At 37.5% G+C, this 18,870-nt stretch overlaps 1 protein-coding gene across 1 annotated transcript in view; it reads left to right on the top strand.

Annotated features, from left to right (window-relative positions):
- LOC134315046 (CUB and sushi domain-containing protein 1-like) overlaps positions 1-18,870 on the top strand; it is a 739,302-nt gene that overhangs the window by 625,367 nt on the left and 95,065 nt on the right. Inside the window, exons 34-38 of the mRNA XM_062995960.1 lie at positions 4,360-4,563; positions 6,052-6,176; positions 7,441-7,537; positions 13,761-13,865; positions 18,678-18,796. Of these exons, the coding sequence (XP_062852030.1) occupies positions 4,360-4,563; positions 6,052-6,176; positions 7,441-7,537; positions 13,761-13,865; positions 18,678-18,796 (650 nt within the window). The remainder of the gene's footprint in view (positions 1-4,359; positions 4,564-6,051; positions 6,177-7,440; positions 7,538-13,760; positions 13,866-18,677; positions 18,797-18,870) is intronic.

Here is an 18,870-nt window from a genome sequence, read left to right as displayed (position 1 = left end):
GTAAAGGCTATATGACAGATGGACGGACGGAAATACCCTGACTTTTAACAAGGTTCAGCTGTACATGATTAGCAGGAGACCAATCACAAAAAAGGAGCATTGACTTGACTGAACGCACACCATAAAGGTGGGCGTGGCACTTAAACTCCAAAAGCCTAGACAGGCTGTATATGTGACAGTGGGCAAGGGATTTCTTTGGCAAACTTTGTCAAGCACTGCAATACTTAGTTACATTCACAAATGACACTTAAAACTTTACAGTGCAAAAAGAAGCTATTAATTATGTCCAGAAGCAACGTCTAGTTCTCTGGGCTCAGACACATCTGGTGTGGTCAGATAAATCAATAAAAATTATAATTTTTTTGATGGCAGCATTAATGCAGAAAAGTACTTTGAGCTTTTAAAGCAGCATATGCTGCCTTCAAGATGACATTTTTCCCAGAGACGTCCATGCATTTTTCAACAAGACAATGCTAAACCACATGCTGCACACATTACAAAGGCATGGCTGCGGAAGAAGAGAGTACGGGTACTGGAGAATGTGTGAAATATTTTGACAAGAAAAATGTGATGATGAAAACCCCGTACTGTTGCACATCTTAAAACGTGTGTGCAGAAATAATGGGACACAATAACACTTGAAACACTTTATCGCTTGGTATCCTCAGTGCCAAAACGTCTTTTAAGTGTTGTGAGAAGGAATGGCAATAATACAAAGTGGTAAATGCTTTACTGTCCCAACTTTTTTTGGAATGTGTTGCAGACCTGAAATGCAGAAATAGATTAAATGAAATCGACTAGGTTCATAGTGTCTGCAATGAAATAAAAGTCAAAGTAAATGTAAGAAACACTGCAGTTTTATTTATTTGCATTTTCATACATATATATACTGTGTATATATATACAGTGTATCACAAAAGTGAGTACACCCCTCACATTTCTGCAAATATTTTATTATATCTTTTCATGGGACAACACTATAGAAATAAAACTTGGATATAAGTTAGAGTAGTCAGTGTACAACTTGTATAGCAGTGTAGATTTACTGTCTTCTGAAAATAACTCAACACACAGCCATTAATGTCTAAATGGCTGGCAACATAAGTGAGTACACCCCACAGTGAACATGTCCAAATTGTGCCCAAAGTGTCAATATATTGTGTGACCACCATTATTATCCAGCACTGCCTTAACCCTCCTGGGCATGGAATTCACCAGAGCTGCACAGGTTGCTACTGGAATCCTCTTCCACTCCTCCATGATGACATCACGGAGCTGGTGGATGTTAGACACCTTGAACTCCTCCAACTTCCACTTGAGGATGCGCCACAGGTGCTCAATTGGGTTTAGTCCATCACCTTTACCTTCAGCTTCCTCAGCAAGGCAGTTGTCATCTTGGAGGTTGTGTTTGGGGTCGTTATCCTGTTGGAAAACTGCCATGAGGCCCAGTTTTCGAAGGGAGGGGATCATGCTCTGTTTCAGAATGTCACAGTACATGTTGGAATTCATGTTTCCCTCAATGAACTGCAGCTCCCCAGTGCCAGCAACACTCATGCAGCCCAAGACCATGATGCTACCACCACCATGCTTGACTGTAGGCAAGATACAGTTGTCTTGGTACTTCTCACCAGGGCGCCGCCACACATGCTGGACACCATCTGAGCCAAACAAGTTTATCTTGGTCTCGTCAGACCACAGGGCATTCCAGTAATCCATGTTCTTGGACTGCTTGTCTTCAGCAAACTGTTTGCGGGCTTTCTTGTGCGTCAGCTTCCTTCTGGGATGACGACCATGCAGACCGAGTTGATGCAGTGTGCGGCGTATGGTCTGAGCACTGACAGGCTGACCTCCCACGTCTTCAACCTCTGCAGCAATGCTGGCAGCACTCAGGTGTCTATTTTTTAAAGCCAACCTCTGGATATGACGCCGAACACGTGGACTCGACTTCTTTGGTCGACCCTGGCGAAGCCTGTTCCGAGTGGAACCTGTCCTGGAAAACCGCTGTATGACCTTGGCCACCATGCTGTAGCTCAGTTTCAGGGTGTTAGCAATCTTCTTATAGCCCAGGCCATCTTTGTGGAGAGCAACAATTCTATTTCTCACATCCTCAGAGAGTTCTTTGCCATGAGGTGCCATGCTGAATATCCAGTGGCCAGTATGAGAGAATTGTACCCAAAACACCAAATTTAACAGCCCTGCTCCCCATTTACACCTGGGACCTTGACACATGACACCAGGGAGGGACAACGACACATTTGGGCACAATTTGGACATGTTCACTGTGGGGTGTACTCACTTATGTTGCCAGCTATTTAGACATTAATGGCTGTGTGTTGAGTTATTTTCAGAAGACAGTAAATCTACACTGCTATACAAGCTGTACACTGACTACTCTAAGTTATATCCAAGTTTCATGTCTATAGTGTTGTCCCATGAAAAGATATAATGAAATATTTGCAGAAATGTGAGGGGTGTACTCACTTTTGTGATACACTGTATATATATATATATATATATATATATATATATATATACTGTATATATACTGTATATACAGTATATACTGATTAGCCATAACATTAAAACCACCTCCTTGTTTCTACACTCACTGTCCATTTAATCAGCTCCACTTAACATATTGAAGCACTTTGTAGTTCTACAATTACTGACTGTAGTCCATCTGTTTCTCTACATACTTTTTAAACCTGTTTTCACCCTGTTATTCAATGGTCAGGACCACCACACAGCAGGTATTACTTGGGTGTAGGATAATTCTCAGCACTGCAGTGACACTAACATGGTGAGGGTGTGTTAATGTGTGTTGTGCTGATATGAGTGGATCAGACACAGCAGCCCTGCTGGAGTTTTTAAATACCGTGTCCACTCACTGTCCACTGTATTAGACACTCCAATCTAGTTGGTCCACCTTGTAGATCTAAAGTCAAAGACGATCACTCATCTATTGCTGATCCACTTATACCAGCACAACACACACTAACATACCACCACCATGTCAGTGTCACTGCAGTGCTGAAAATGATCCACCATCCAAATAATACCTACTCTGTGGTGGTCCTGTGGGGGCCCTGACCATTAAAGAACAGCATGAAAGGGGGCTAATAAAGTAATAAAGCATGCAGAGAAACAGATGAACTACAGTCAGTAATTGTGGAACTACAAAGTACAAACTATAAATTTATATTTATATTTATTTATTTATTATCTTAGTCATGGTCTTTGGTGGGTCTTGCATCACCCAGAATCAATAGGCACAAGGCAGGAACAAATGCTACACATGGTGCCAAATTCATCCCAGCACACACATTAACATGCTCATACCTAGGGGCAATTTAAAACAGCCTAATCATTTTCTGCATAGGTGGCAGAAAACCAGAGAACGTGGCAAAAACCCAAACTGACACCAGAAAAACTTGTGACCAGAGCCGAGAATCAAATCTGGTCCTAAGTACCAATTTTGATTTGCGGCACCCTCTCTGAGACCTGAGACAAGCCCAGGGTTCATCCAGAGAACCCAGCAGCTTCAGTCAAAGCTTTATAACTGCTGCATAATAGACTGTAATAAAAGACATTTAATGTCATTCGAAAAAGCATTTAGTTTGAAATGAAGCTTAATGGTGAAATGGTTTCTAAGTACCTCTGAATAAGGTAATTATGCTAGGGTTGACATGGAATATCTCCCTCCAGCAGGTCTCTGTATTTTTGTCTGTATTTTTGTCTCATTACATGGCTGCTCCTGACTGAGGTTTTGAGATATTCTGCTTTTAAAAAAGTAATAAAGAAAATGGGTGAATTCCATGGCTTTGAAAAAAACTGTTTGCCAGCTAGCTCATAAACGTCTGATCTATTAGGGAAGTTTAATGGGCAGGTTTCACTGCAGACATATTGCAGACCGTAGCATTGCTTCCATCATTTGTCTCTTTTTATCTCTTTTTTTTTGCCATTTTATGGAGCACAGCACCAAAATGCGAAAAAGCATGTGAGAAATGACAGTTAGAGCAGGTAATTTGGCACATGGAGCCGACTTGCTACTGCACATCGACATGTATCATGATGAAAGTCAGACTACATCAAAGATGCTGCAGAACCGAGAGGTAAAAAGTTAGAGTCGGGCTAAGATTCTCCCGAGTCCTATTGCTCCTCTATGGATTGAAATGATATTTACGCTAGCCATTCACGGTGAATGATTATACACAGCTCTGCCAGCTCTTTATATCTCTCGCTACAATAATACAGCTCCATCTGAAAAACACAGCAAATAAACAAGGGCCTGCGTGTGGATGAGGTGCCTGGTGGCTCATCTGCTTTGTTTTGATTAGAAATCCATTTGCACCTTTTTAGCTGTTCCACGCACCAGTGACACGCAATGCAGTTCCATTCCGGAGCCCAGATATGGCAGACGGATCGGCTCTGAATTCTCGGCCGGCTCTATTGTTCGCTTCGAGTGCAACCCAGGATACCTGCTTCAGGGATCTAAAGCTATTAAGTGCCATGCTGTCCCAAATGCACTGGCACAATGGAACGACACTGTTCCCACTTGCATAGGTAAGCTTTTATATTATTATTATTGTTATTATTATTGTTATTATTATCATTATTATTATTGTTATTTTATTATTATTATTGTTATTATCATCATTATTATTATAATTGTTATTATTATTATTATTATTGTTGTTGTTATTATTATTGTTGTTATTATTATAATTATTATTATTGTTTTGTTATTATTATTATTATTATTATTATTATTATGAGACAGTATATTCAGGTTTTAAACTACTAGATCAGAACCACTTTTAAAAGGCCACCTGATGAGGATTTGCCTAGTCGCATATTTCACCTACATTTTTTTTTCAGCAGCTGTTCTTATTCAGAGGTTCAAGCCTCACTACCACCAAGTTGCCACTGTTTGGCCCCTGAGCAAGGCCCTTAACCCTCAATTGCTCAAACTGTATTCAGTCATAATTGTAAGTTGCTTTGGATAAAAGCGTCTGCTAAATGCCACAAATGTAAATGTAGTGAACATTACCTTACCCTAGTTTAAGTGGACAACAGTCCCAGAATACAAATCTGCTGAAACCCTGTTAGAACCAAAGCGTTTTTTTATGCAAGAAATAAATAAGAGCATTAGTAAGTACATGCCAGCTTAAGTGCTTAGTAAAAAGGTGGGTTTTTAATCATCTTTTGAAGACAGCAAGACACTCAGATGTTCAGACAGACAAGGGAAGCTTGTTCCACCACTTGGGTGCCAGTACAGAGAAGAGCCTTGATGCTTGTCTTCCTTGAGTTCTAAGTGAAGGATCAAGTCGAGCGAGACTAGTGGCTTGGGGGTTGCGTGGTACAGAGCGGGGTTTTATTAGACCTCAAAGGTAACTTGAGGTTGGTCCATTTTTGGCTTTGTAGGCTAGCATCAGTGTTTTAAACTGAATGCGTGGAGCTACAGGAAGCCAGTGAGGAGAACGCAGCAGTGGGGTGATGTGACAGTGTTTAGGTTGGTTAAAAATCAGGCGAACAACTGCATCGTGGATGAGTTGCAAAAGTTTAATAGTGGACATAGGAGCACCTGCCAGGAGGGAGTTGCTGCAATCCAACCATAAGATTACAAGTGACTGGACAAGAATCTGATTAGCTTCCATGGAGAGAAATCTTCTTAATCGAAACGATCTTGTCATGTTGGCTACATGAGGAGAGAAGGTCAGCTGGTTTTCCAGGACAACACCAAGATTTCGTACATTATCTGATGGCTTGATCTGGGTGTCATCAAGAGAGCTGACTAGATCCTGGGTTGGAGATTGATCTCCAGGAATAAGTAACAGCTCTGTCTTGCTGGGATTACCTGTTTCTATCAGTTTTTGGTTCAGACCCAACAATTCTGCAGTAATACCGTCTTCAAAAGACATTTTCAGCTTGGCACAAGCTACAGAACTTTAATATAAGTTTAGCAGATAAACAGTTGGCTTAGTTCTGAAATTGCATGCCAAAAGAAGTTAGCAGTACGTCTTACAAGGCTAAGATCTTTTCCTCCCACAGTTCCATGCAGCAGGAACATGACGGAGAGGAGAGGCACCATCCTCTCCCCCGGATTCCCTGAGCCCTATGGGAACAGTCTGAACTGCGTTTGGAAAATCAGCGTTACAGAAGGAGCTGGTATTCAGGCAAGTACAAGGACAAAAAAGAAAAAAAAAAACCTCATCAAAAGCAATAAGCCACACAGCCGCAGACACAGCAGACTGGAACACATTTCATCCGGGGAACACATTTCACCCCTCCTCAAGCAGACTGACTTACACCAGCTAATTTTAGCGTCGCAAAATAGGCTCGGTGCTGATTGAAACAGTAAATAGCATGTGGATGTTCTGCACTCGCTAATTGAGTTTTAGCAGAATGATAAAGAAATGTTCGATAATGTTTTTTGTTGTTAATGGATATTTGATATGATCTCAATTTTATAAAAAGGCTATTATACCCTTTTTTTTGACAAAATTAGCTATAAGCATTTGGTTTTCTTAATAACTTGCACATTATCCTCTTAGTGCATTAAAAACTACAGTTTCTACTTTTATCTGACCTGATCTTTCAGAGCAGCCTTATTTAACAATACAGTGGTACCTTGAAACTCAACGTCAATTGGTTTTGGGAGTGGCGTTGATTTTAAAAGCCGCTTTAAGTTTTACGGTATTTTTCCCATAAGAATGTATGAGAAACCTGTTAATGTATTCCATGGTCCCGTGGACTTGCATATATTTTAGGCTAATGTAAAATAATGGGGTTGTTTTTGACACTTATACACTGAAAATAACACAAATATAATATAAAACACTGAAATAAAAAGCTGATTCTTACAGAACCCCGAGCTGTAACACAAGTTTAAAAGTGAAACAGTGAGGAAAATCCAGCTAAACACAGATACATGTGGAGCTTTCAGAGTGAATCTGGTGGTTATTCCACACAAATGTAGTTTCGTCTCATATTCACACTTTGATGACGTATTACCACATTGCTCAAGCCGAGCACTGAACAAAGCGACTGTTCATTGTTAATTTAAAATTAAATAAATACATTTTTAAAAAACACATTGAGTTTAAGATAAAGGTTGAGTTTAAAGGTACAAGGGCATTGAGTTTCAAAGATTTTGAGTTTAGAGGATGTTCAGTTACAAAGTACCACTGTACTTTTAACCAATTGTATGTGTAATTATTAATGTGAATTCAAAAAAGTGTTCTAGTGCACAAGCCTACAACTAAAAAAGTGTTAGTGGCAGATATGTAATAGCTTAGGTAAATTTGCTATCAAATGGCTTTAGGTGTAAAACAACCAAAACAACACAGAAATAAACCAACATTTTTGTAACTGTACATACTTTGCTTTGGAAATTATTTTATATTTAAAAATAATGAATTTTTCTTTGTTGTCTCCCAGATTCAAGTCATGAGCTTCGCCACAGAACATAACTGGGATTCTTTAGAGATCTACGATGGTGGTGATATGACGGCTCCAAAGCTCGGCAGTTTCTCAGGTGCACTTTTTTGTCACTTATTTTAATAGTTTTTGTCACTTATTTTAATGCGCCATTAGGCTGGCAGAGGCTTTACAACTCCAGCAGCATATAGTGATTCTATTTTGTGTTGTTCTTTTGATTTTTTTATGTCCCATTAAAAGTCCAAGCCAGTCTCTTCAGCTGGTTTTATGCCCTTGAAATTGTAAAGGAACTGACACTGAGAACAGGCCAAGACCGTCTCTGTGCCATCCGTGACAGATAAATGACAGATAAATGTTCTCATTTAGAAGTTGGATGAAGAACAGTATTAGTTCTTAAGACCATTTGGGATCCGACTGGCAATTGATGTTGCTTTCTATCCATTCCAATTAATTACAGCTACACGGTTCCATTAACTATACAGCTGTGTGTTGTGTGTAATTGAAAGACTGAATGTTATGAGTGGATGATCCTATTTGAGTATGCATCATTAATTTTATTATACAGTTATCAGGGCATTACTGTTAGCTGTCTTGAAAAGCTTGGAATTGTTTGTATACTTCAGCTAAATGAATTTAGGATTGTGCATCCACATCTCAGTTTTGTTTTTCTTTCTTTCGTTCTTTCTTTTTTCTTTCTTTCTTTCTTTCTTTCTTTCTTTCTTTCTTTCTTTCTTTCTTTCTTTCTTTCTTCTGTACTTTTTTCTTTTTTTTCTTTCTTTCTTTTTTCTTTCTTTCTTTCTGTCTTTCTTTCTTTTTTTCTTTCTTTAGTTCCTTCCTTCTTTTCTTTCTTTCTTTCTTTCTTTCTTTCTTTCTTTCTTTCTTTCTTTCTTTCTTTCTTTCTTTCTTTCTTTCTTTCTTTCTTTCTTTCTGTTAATGGAGGTGTATTAACAAATGAAATGAAGTTGAGCAGATAAAACATGAAATATGTTGGGTTCAAACTGTCTGCAATTAAATAAAAGTCAAAAGGAAATTTTTATTTCATTTACATTTTCCATACTATCCCAACTTTTTCTGATTTGGGGTTGTATAGGAAAAGCATGCCATTCTCTACATGGTCGGTAAATAAAAGTGAAGATAGAACCCGTGTTCCTGGAATTAAGCAGCAGCATCAACAATACATGCTGTTCCACTACATCAGCCTAAGAAAGACCAAATGAATCATAAATTGATGTATCTAACACAGTGACATTTCTCAAAATGACATTTACCAATCAGTGCTTCTAGGTTGAAGCTTAGCTCACTTAAAAAATAAATCAGTGGTATTTAGTTATTAAATCTGAGGGAAAGAATTAAATAAAATTTAAGAAAATAATGTGTTTGACTTGCCTGTCTAGTAGGTTTAAGTGTATGAATGCATGTTGAATGCAGAACACAGACTAAAATAGATAAAGCTACCAGGCTAAGCCTGGTACTGCCTGGACTACAATAAACACTTGATTCATTCATTACTAATTAATTAATTGTCATTTATTTTCATTAATTACTTCATCCTGGTCATGTTTGGAGTTGGTCCAGCACCATCCAGTATCTGCATAACCAGCACTGGCCCTTACAACACCTACTCGCACATATTTACTCCTACTCACTCACTTACTTCTAGAGGCAAATTAGACTTGTCATTCAGGTTGTCGCTTCTAGTGAATTTCAGTGAGCTGTTTTACCAGTTTACCTCTCTTGTCCATGTGGGCTTTCACTTGGTCCTTCAGTTTTCTTCTAAAAACAAGCAAGGGGGACTTATCTGCTAAATTACCTCAGGTGTGAGTGGGTAAGTGTGTTAGTTGCACTGATGGACTGATGCTTTGTATCTATCAGGATGTATCTTGTGACCAATGTGTCTTGGGAGCACCAGACCCACCGAAAACTGAAATTGTTATTATAAATGAATAAATAAAAATTGACAGTTTATCTAAGGAAAAATCTTGAACAGCATACTTATATAGTAAAAAAAAAAAGACAAAAACCAAAAAAAAAAATTTGCCATGACAGGAGTGAATAGAGAGACTTCTAAGAGAAGGGTGGTTGAATCGTTTTTCCACTGTCCTCTCACAAGAAAGATTTGTGATCAGCCCTGAGAGCCACTTTCAACATGTCTGAACTCAACTAGGCTTTCTGGCACACTAGCACATTAGTGAAAGGTCACCAGAGTGCCCTTCGGCACATTCTGCCTGGCATGATATCAGATTGACTCCAGTTCTAATTCTTCCAACAAAAATGTGGAACACCAGTGTTCTCAGTCGTGAAAGTGCTCGGCTAATTCACCTGATTCCTATGATTGAGTGATCTCAGATCAAATAATAATTTCTTCCCATCTGGAACTCAATGATCCAGATCGTTTTATCCCTGAGCCATTCTGCAAGCATGGCAAACACATGGGATAAAATCAGGAAGCAGTTGATAGACCATTTGGTCTCACACTTCTATGTGCAGAATTTGTTCATTTGGAAAGATTTATTGTCCAAATTGGCCATTCATTCTTATTATAGCCCAAATTTAATTAAATAATATAAATTTAGATGTCGGGTTTGTTTTATATTTCCATCTCTTCTTTCTGGAAAGCCAGTTTAATTTCACATTTTGTTTTCTTTTCAATTACACTCACTGGCCTCTTTATTACAAATATCATACTAATACTAATGTCATAAACATTCCCTTTTCCATTCCAAATGTTGGTTCATGTGTACATAATTGCATCACATTATTGCATATTTGTCTGGTACACAGTTATTTTCCGAATCTCCTTTTGTTGCTTTACTGGATTCAGATTTACTAACTAGGAGGGTCATTAAAGTACACTCTCATTGTGATGTTTAGAGAAACATGTTTGAGATTGTGTGTTGTAACATGGTGCATTATCAGTCTGTAAATTGCTATATGACAGATAGGGATATATGTTGAAACTTATAGGTTGTTTTACTGCCAGGATTATTAAATCATCATGTACATGGATACATGAACCTAAACAGTAGTTAGGGAGGCAAGATTGAGATGGTTTGGGCTTGTGCAGAGGAGGGATGAGAGTTATTTCTAGAGAAAACTGCTGAAGATAGAGGTTCCAGGCAGGAGGATGAGAGGATGGCTAGTAGGAGGTTTATGGATGCAGTGAGGGAGGACATGTAGTGACAGAGGAGGACAGAGGCATGTTCAAAACAGGGCAGTATGGAGAAAAAAGATCCATGATGGTGACCCCTAATGGGAACAGCCGAAAGAAGAAGTACATTCTTGATCTTAAATTAGTCACACAGGCCAATTTACCTTAAAAATTGTGGACACCAGAGTAAGGGGCTCATGCCGTGAGACGAGGATGGAAACACATGCAGAAATTGCATCAGTTATAAGGAATGCCCTTCCGGCACACCCCTTGAACAGCAGCCAATTGTTGTTCGAACTGGCGAGTTTGAGATATAAGCTCTGGTGTGCTAGCGTGTTTTTTACCGCTGCGCCACCTGAGCGTTAAGACATGATTCTTTAAGCAAGATTATTATTATTATTATTATTATTATTATTTTGCTAGTCATGTAATCGCAGTAACATAAAATTATAATATTGTGCTCCTTGAAAGTATTTTGCAAAAAGACTAAGGTATTCAAAAATATGTTCTGTATTTGATTTGGTGCTTATAGGTAGAACATTGACTCATACTGTAAAAGGACCACACACACATTACAGCCGGACATCACGAAAAAGATATATTTCCTTCCTGGAATGTTCCTGTCCTCTCAATTGCTGTTTGCATCCAAAGTAATATGGTACTCTAAATGCACCGTATTCAATCTGGCAAAATCTATTTAGGTCCAACATGCTCTCATTTGACAGGCCTAAGAAATGCTGCAGATTGCTGTTTCACTCATGAAATGAAGATGTGCTGAATAGATGGACGCTGGATCGGACTCTGTCTGGCCTGTCAGACCTCATGCAGAAATTATTACTCAAGTCATTCAAGCACAGAACAGCGTCTTTTCAGGCTTCAGTCATCAGTGTAATGCACTGAGACTATTACATCCCCACTACTGACTATAATAACATGACAGTATCACAAATGCATGTGATATATATTAGGAAGGCCGAGCTTAGGATATATAATACCACTCTCTTTAAACTAGATTGATAATGTTGTTAAGCATACACTATAATATGAGGACAGCCCTCATAAATCAGTTTAAGTGTTTAAGCCACCTTAATTGCTAGGAAGTATGGGTAACAAATATGCTTCTAACGTTGAGCCAACAGTTTGGGGATTTTCCATTATATTCCAGAATAGCTGTGCCTATGTGAACTAAGTGTGATCTATTATAGCATAGTTTGACTGGGGAAGTTTGTTGTGGAAACAAATTCCTGAAATGTAATAACAATGAATGTTATTACAACTCATGTCATGACCTACGAACCTGTTATGACATATTATGAAAGATTTAACAACCTTTACTGATATTACTAGCACAACTGTAACAACTGGGCTGAGATGTTCTAGACATTAAGATTTATTGAAAAACAGACAAAAACAGAACAGGAGGTGAACAGTGACAGGGCTAAGTCTACACTAATAGCTACACTAATTCTAATGGATAAATGCTAATCTAACTCTAAACAGATCTCTAAACGAAGCTACTCAAACCACTGAACTGAGCTAACACTGAACACATACTAGAATTAAGAACATGAAAACATACAGTAAAGACATGAACAAGAATAATTAGACAGGAGAAGGCTAACACAAAGTTATTTTTCACAATCCTTATATAGTTATAGTTACAGTTGTACAGTTATTATTTACACATCTTTTATTATTATTACTGTTATTATTATAATATATACCTAACTAATCTTTATTATTATTAGTTATTATCATAATGTATACCTAACTAATCTTTTATTATTATTACTTTTATTATTATAATATATACCTAACTACTCTTTATTATTATTAGTTATTATTATAATGTATACCTAACTAATCTTTTATTATTATTACTGTTATTATCATAATACATACCCACTTTTATTCATATGCTTATTTTTATTATTGCTATTATGTATATAGTACTATCTATATAGATGTAATTCCATATAGGTAAATTGTTATAGTTATAACTTTATATAGATATATGTTTACTGATATTCTCTGTTTTTCTTTGCACAGTGCTACTATTTGCACCTCTGGTAGATGCTAACTACATTTCGTTGCCTTGTACCTGTACTGAGCAATGACAAAGTTGAATCTATCTATCTATCTATCTATCTATCTATCTATCTATCTATCTATCTATCTATCTATCTATCTATCTATCTATCTATCTATCTATCTATCTATCTATCTATCTATCTATCTATCTATCTATCTATCTATCTATCTATCTATCTATCTATCTGGATGTATAGAAAAACAAATGCAAAGGAGCCATGTGTTGAGCCACACATGATTGTGATTGTGACAACAACACTGTTATAACTACTGACATGAGTTGCGTTTCTGTTAGGGCGGGAGGAGTGGTAATTGGTCGTGTCTGAGAGACTGAAAGAGAGCTTATAGTCCTGATTTAGCACCATCTGATTTCCACTATTTTGGACGCTCAAAGAAGCTTTAACTGGAAGAAGATTTTTATGTGATGATGATGTGAAAGCAGCGGTGTATCAGTGGCTACAAGATCAACCAAAAACATTTTAGCTAAAGGCATTAAAAAGTTGGTATGACGCTGGGAAAATGCCTCTCAAAGGAAGGTGACTATGTAGAAAAGTGATGTAATTTGTTTTTGAAATTCTTAATAAATACAGTTTTAAAAAGTGAAGAAACTTTTTGAAGAACCCTCGTATATACATTTGAGTATGAATGTACCGGCATTTAAATCTTAAACTTAAAACACATTCTTTATTTTTGCATTTCATTGCCACTAAAACATAATTTTAAGCAATGACTCAAAAGGCAATTAATTAATTTCCACATCCTGTCTCCTGTTATGGAAAATGTCAGGCCACTCAAAACCGAGATGACTGACTCCCCCAAAGACAGAAGAATAACGTTTGTCATGGCATTAGAAGGCCAGTGATAAACCTCAATTACTAAAACCTGTCAAATCATTCTGGATCACCTTTTCTGAGTGACAAAGATTCATGCAGTAAGGTTAACAGTCACTGAGCTTCACCTGTTCTCTTGAACAATCATATTTTTACAAGTATTTAGCTGATTTTGTCGACCTTCGTTTGAGTGCGAGCAGGTTTAATACTTTTTGACAGATTTTAACTTCTTTAACTATATTATTTTACAGGTACGACAGCACCAGCCTTGTTGAACAGTACCTCTAACCAACTCTACCTGCATTTTCATACTGATATCAGTGTGGTAGCTGCTGGATTTCACCTGGAGTACAAAAGTAAGTGCAGATGTTGAAGCTATCACTGTTTATAGTAACTTAAATGCAAGATTGGGTTTTTAGTTTTTTTTGGAAATGTGCACCAGACTTATCAGCATGTGCTGATACTTCCATGTTTATTTATCTATAATTAAAATGGTGCATTTTTATTTGATGACTAATTACACAGTAAAATAGAGAAGTATTTAACAATTTTTGAAGTGTTTTTGATGTTTAATATACATCCAGTCTATATTCATAAATAAGTAAACAATTACATATTACAATCATATTAAGAAACTAAAGTAATTAGTGGGAAAATAAAGTTTTGGTCACTGTATTAAAAATATTTACTTATCAACCACAAAAAAACTTCTGTGTAACAGTTCATTCTTGTAAGTATTCAGTCAGGCAGTTATGTGGCAGCAGTGTGTGTGTGTGTATATGTTTGCCATGTGAGAGACCTGTTCTGAGACCTTTCACTCACCCACCTTGTAGCCAACGCAACTCTGAATAAGATGAAGGGGTGGTAAAGGAGACAGTAAATATATACAGGGGTTGGACAAAATAACTGAAACACCTGGTTTTAGACCACAATAATTTATTAGTATGGTGTAGGGCCTCCTTTTGCGGCCAATACAGCGTCAATTCGTCTTGGAAATGACATATACAAGTCCTGCACAGTGGTCAGAGGGATTTTAAGCCATTCTTCTTGCAGGATAGTGGCCAGGTCACTACGTGATGCTGGTGGAGGAAAACGTTTCCTGACTCGCTTCTCCAAAACACCCCAAAGTGGCTCAATAATATTTAGATCTGGTGACTGTGCAGGCCATGGGAGATGTTCAACTTCACTTTCATGTTCATCAAACCAATCTTTCACCAGTCTTGCTGTGTGTATTGGTGCATTGTCATCCTGATACACGGCACCGCCATTGGATGCACATGGTCCTCCAGAATGGTTCGGTAGTCCTTGGCAGTGACGCGCCCATCTAGCACAAGTATTGGGCCAAGGGAATGCCATGATATGGCAGCCCAAACCATCACTGATCCACCCCCATGCTTCACTCTGGGCATGCAACAGTCTGGGTGGTACGCTTCTTTGGGGCTTCTCCACACCGTAACTCTCCCGGATGTGGGGAAAACAGTAAAGGTGGACTCATCAGAGAACAATACATGTTTCACATTGTCCACAGCCCAAGATTTGCGCTCCTTGCACCATTGAAACCGACGTTTGGCATTGGCACGAGTGACCAAAGGTTTGGCTATAGCAGCCCGGCCGTGTATATTGACCCTGTGGAGCTCCCGACGGACAGTTCTGGTGGAAACAGGAGAGTTGAGGTGCACATTTAATTCTGCCGTGATTTGGGCAGCCGTGGTTTTATGTTTTTTGGATACAATCCGGGTTAGCACCGGAACATCCCTTTCAGACAGCTTCCTCTTGCGTCCACAGTTAATCCTGTTGGATGTGGTTTGTCCTTCTTGGTGGTATGCTGACATTACCCTGGATACCGTGGCTCTTGATACATCACAAAGACTTGCTGTCTTGGTCACAGATGCGCCAGCAAGACGTGCACCAACAATTTGTCCTCTTTTGAACTCTGGTATGTCACCCATAATGTTGTGTGCATTGCAATATTTTGAGCAAAACTGTGCTCTTACCCTGCTAATTGAACCTTCACACTCTGCTCTTACTGGTGCAATGTGCAATTAATGAAGATTGGCCACCAGACTGGTCCAATTTAGCCATGAAACCTCTCACACTAAAATGACAGGTGTTTCAGTTATTTTGTCCAACCCCTGTATATGTATATATATATATATATATATATATATACTGTATATACTGTATATATATATATATATACAGTATATATATATATATATATATATATATATATATATATATGTACCGATCAACCATAACATTAAAACCACCTCCATGTTTCTACACTCACTGTCCATTTTATCAGCTCCATTTATCATATAGAAGCACTTTGTAGTTCTACAATTACTGAGTGTAGTCCATCTGTTACTCATGCTTTGTTAGCCCCAATCATTCTCAGCACTGCAATGACACTGACATGTTGGTCGTGTGTTAGTGTGTGTTGTGCTCGTATGAGTGGATCAGACACATCAGCGCTGCTGGACTTTTTAAATACCTCACTGTCACTGCTGGACTGAGAATAGTCCACCAACCAAAAATATCCAGCCAAAATCCTGTGATGACTGATGAAGGTCTAAAAAATGACCAACTCAAACAGCAGTAATAGATGAGCAATCGTCTCTGACTTTACATCTACAAGGTGGACAACTAGGTAGGAGTGTCTAATAGAGTGGACAGTGAGTGGACACGGTATTTAAAAACTCCAGTCTGATCCACTCATACCAGCACAACACTACCACACCACCACCATGTCAGTGTCACTGAAGTGCTGAGAATCATCCACCACCTAAATAATACCTGCTCTGTGGTGGTCCTGGGAGAGTCCTGAACATTGAAAAACAACATGAAAGGGGGAAACAGATGTGATTGTAGAACTACAAAGCGCTTCTATATGTAAGTGGAGCTGATAAAATGGACAGTAAGTGTAGTAACAAGGAGGTGGTTTTAATGTTATGGCTGATCGGTGTGTATATGCCACAGCAGGTTTTATCTTAATAGCTTTTTAAATGCTAGTGACATTTTCATGAAAAATCAATGCAATAAAGGTAATTTTCTTTTGGAAAATAGGGTATGGGGTTGGGGATAGCACAAGTCCCTGATGCTGGAAATTGAAGATGCAGCAGCATGAATTCCTTCTTTATATTCTTGAGGCTTAGCTATTGGTCTGAATTCAGATAGCATCAGGGCTCTACTGTCTCTGTGGTAATTGTGTGTATGTGTGTGTGTGCGGGTGAGTGTGTGTGCGCATGTGTGTTCCTGTTCTGAGTGTGGCTTTTTGTCCACCTGATGCTGATGTTTCACCACCTCGCCTAATTTAGTTCCCCACATCTCCTCATTTGTCTATTTCTATCCTCGCCCCCCACACTGACACATCCCAATTTGTTTGCTTCCCCGCCTGCATCCATTTAGCGAGCTGCTCAGTGGCTAGTGCCTAAAGTAATGTAACACAGAATGATGCTCCCTAAAAAAGAGCATTAAGCACTTGCCTTATCTTAATGCATGAACCATGCTTATCAGGTCGCTATGAAAAAACTGTAGGGATCTTTTCGCCTCCCTGAGCCTCTGTTCTCTCTGTATTCCATAGTAAAATCAGGGTAAATAAGTGAACTCTAAGTACATTTGAGAGTTATGGTGCACACACTGTGTCAATGCTTAGTCCAATTAGGCACACTGCCAGTGTAATGGTGCGTGGAGAGACAATAATAACAATCAGCCTGGGTGTATTACTGCATTAGTAGAATCTGAAAACTGCCCTAATTGTCAGCTCTGAATTAGTGACCATAACTTGCTTTTTACGATTGCCAGCAAAGCACAGAAATAAATGCACTGTTTATGCCCAACACACTTTAACTAAACTAATTTGTGGAGACAGGATATTTATTACAGTTGAGAATGTGAGGGAAATTACAAAATAAGGAATTTGCCTACCCAAATGACCAGTCTTAAGCTTTCAAAAAAGCCCATTCTCAGAGTTACCCACCCTAAAACCTCCTTAAAGTAGTTTTTCTATTTTGCTTCTAGCTTATAAGCAGTTGCTATTTATTTTACCGAATCACTCTGTAATGTATATGAGTTAGAGGTGGCAGAACACATGTAAACGATCAGTGTTACATGTTTCATTAGGGTACGTTTATATTTATGTCTATATTGGTGGTGAGGAAACAAAGTGAAAGGTTAAAAATTGAATAATACAATTATTATATCCAGCAGAATGTCCTGCTTTTACTGCCAGGTGGCATGTAAATAAGTACATGTAAATAATACTAATAATAACCATAGCCAACCATTGCTGAGGCCTGGGTTTAAATCTCAGCTGCCAGGTGTCTACCCAGACATGTTCCTGTGGCCAGTGTTTCCCTGTGAGAGCAGATATCGATGTAACCTTGCCAGGAAAGGCTGATGAAAATGAAGAAGGAAAAATAATTATAATAATAATAATTATTAATAATAATAATAATAATAATAATAATAATAATTTGTTAATAATAATGATAATACTACTACTAGTAATAATAATAATAATAATAAAAATATTGGTAATAATAATGATACTACTACTACTACTACTACTACTACTAATAATAATAATAATAATAATAATAATAATAATAATATTGTTAATAATAATGATAATACTACTACTACTACTACTATTAATAATAATAATAATAATAAAAATATTGTTAATAATAATGATAATACTAATACTACTACTAATAATAATAATTACAATAATAAACATATTGTTAATAATAGTAATAATAATAATAATTATAATAATTATAATAATAATAACAATAATAATAATAATACAAATATTGTTAATAATAGTGATAATAATAATATTAATAATACTATTACTACTACTTATAATAATAATAATAATACTAATAATAATAACATTAATTCATTAGTTAATTAATACCACTGGTCTTGAATTATTATTATTATTATTATTATTATTATTATTATTATTAGTAGTAGTAGTAGTAGTAGTAGTAGTAGTAGTAGTAGAAGTAGTATCTTCATTATTATTAATATTAATATTAATGTTAAAGTTATATTTTGTTTATTTACTGTATCTTTGTAGTCTGTATCACTATCATGAATTTGCTGTTGTTCAGTTAGATGGCATCTATTATGTTAACTATATTTCTCTCTCTCTTAAGCTGTGGGTTTGACCACGTGTCCAGAGCCATTTGTCTCAGCCAACGCTATTAAGACTGGAGATCGGTACATGGTGAACGAGGTGGTGTCGTTCAGCTGTGAGCCAGGATATGTGCTGCAGGTACGATCTCTGCTGCTGATAACATAGCAGCCATGTATAATCTCTCTTACACACACACACACACACACACACAC

Source organism: Trichomycterus rosablanca, chromosome 5 (genome assembly GCF_030014385.1).
Source record: "Trichomycterus rosablanca isolate fTriRos1 chromosome 5, fTriRos1.hap1, whole genome shotgun sequence".
Classification (NCBI taxonomy): Eukaryota; Metazoa; Chordata; class Actinopteri; order Siluriformes; family Trichomycteridae; genus Trichomycterus; species Trichomycterus rosablanca.
The sequence above is the reverse complement of the archived record's forward strand: the minus strand, read 5'-3'. Positions and strand labels throughout refer to the sequence as shown.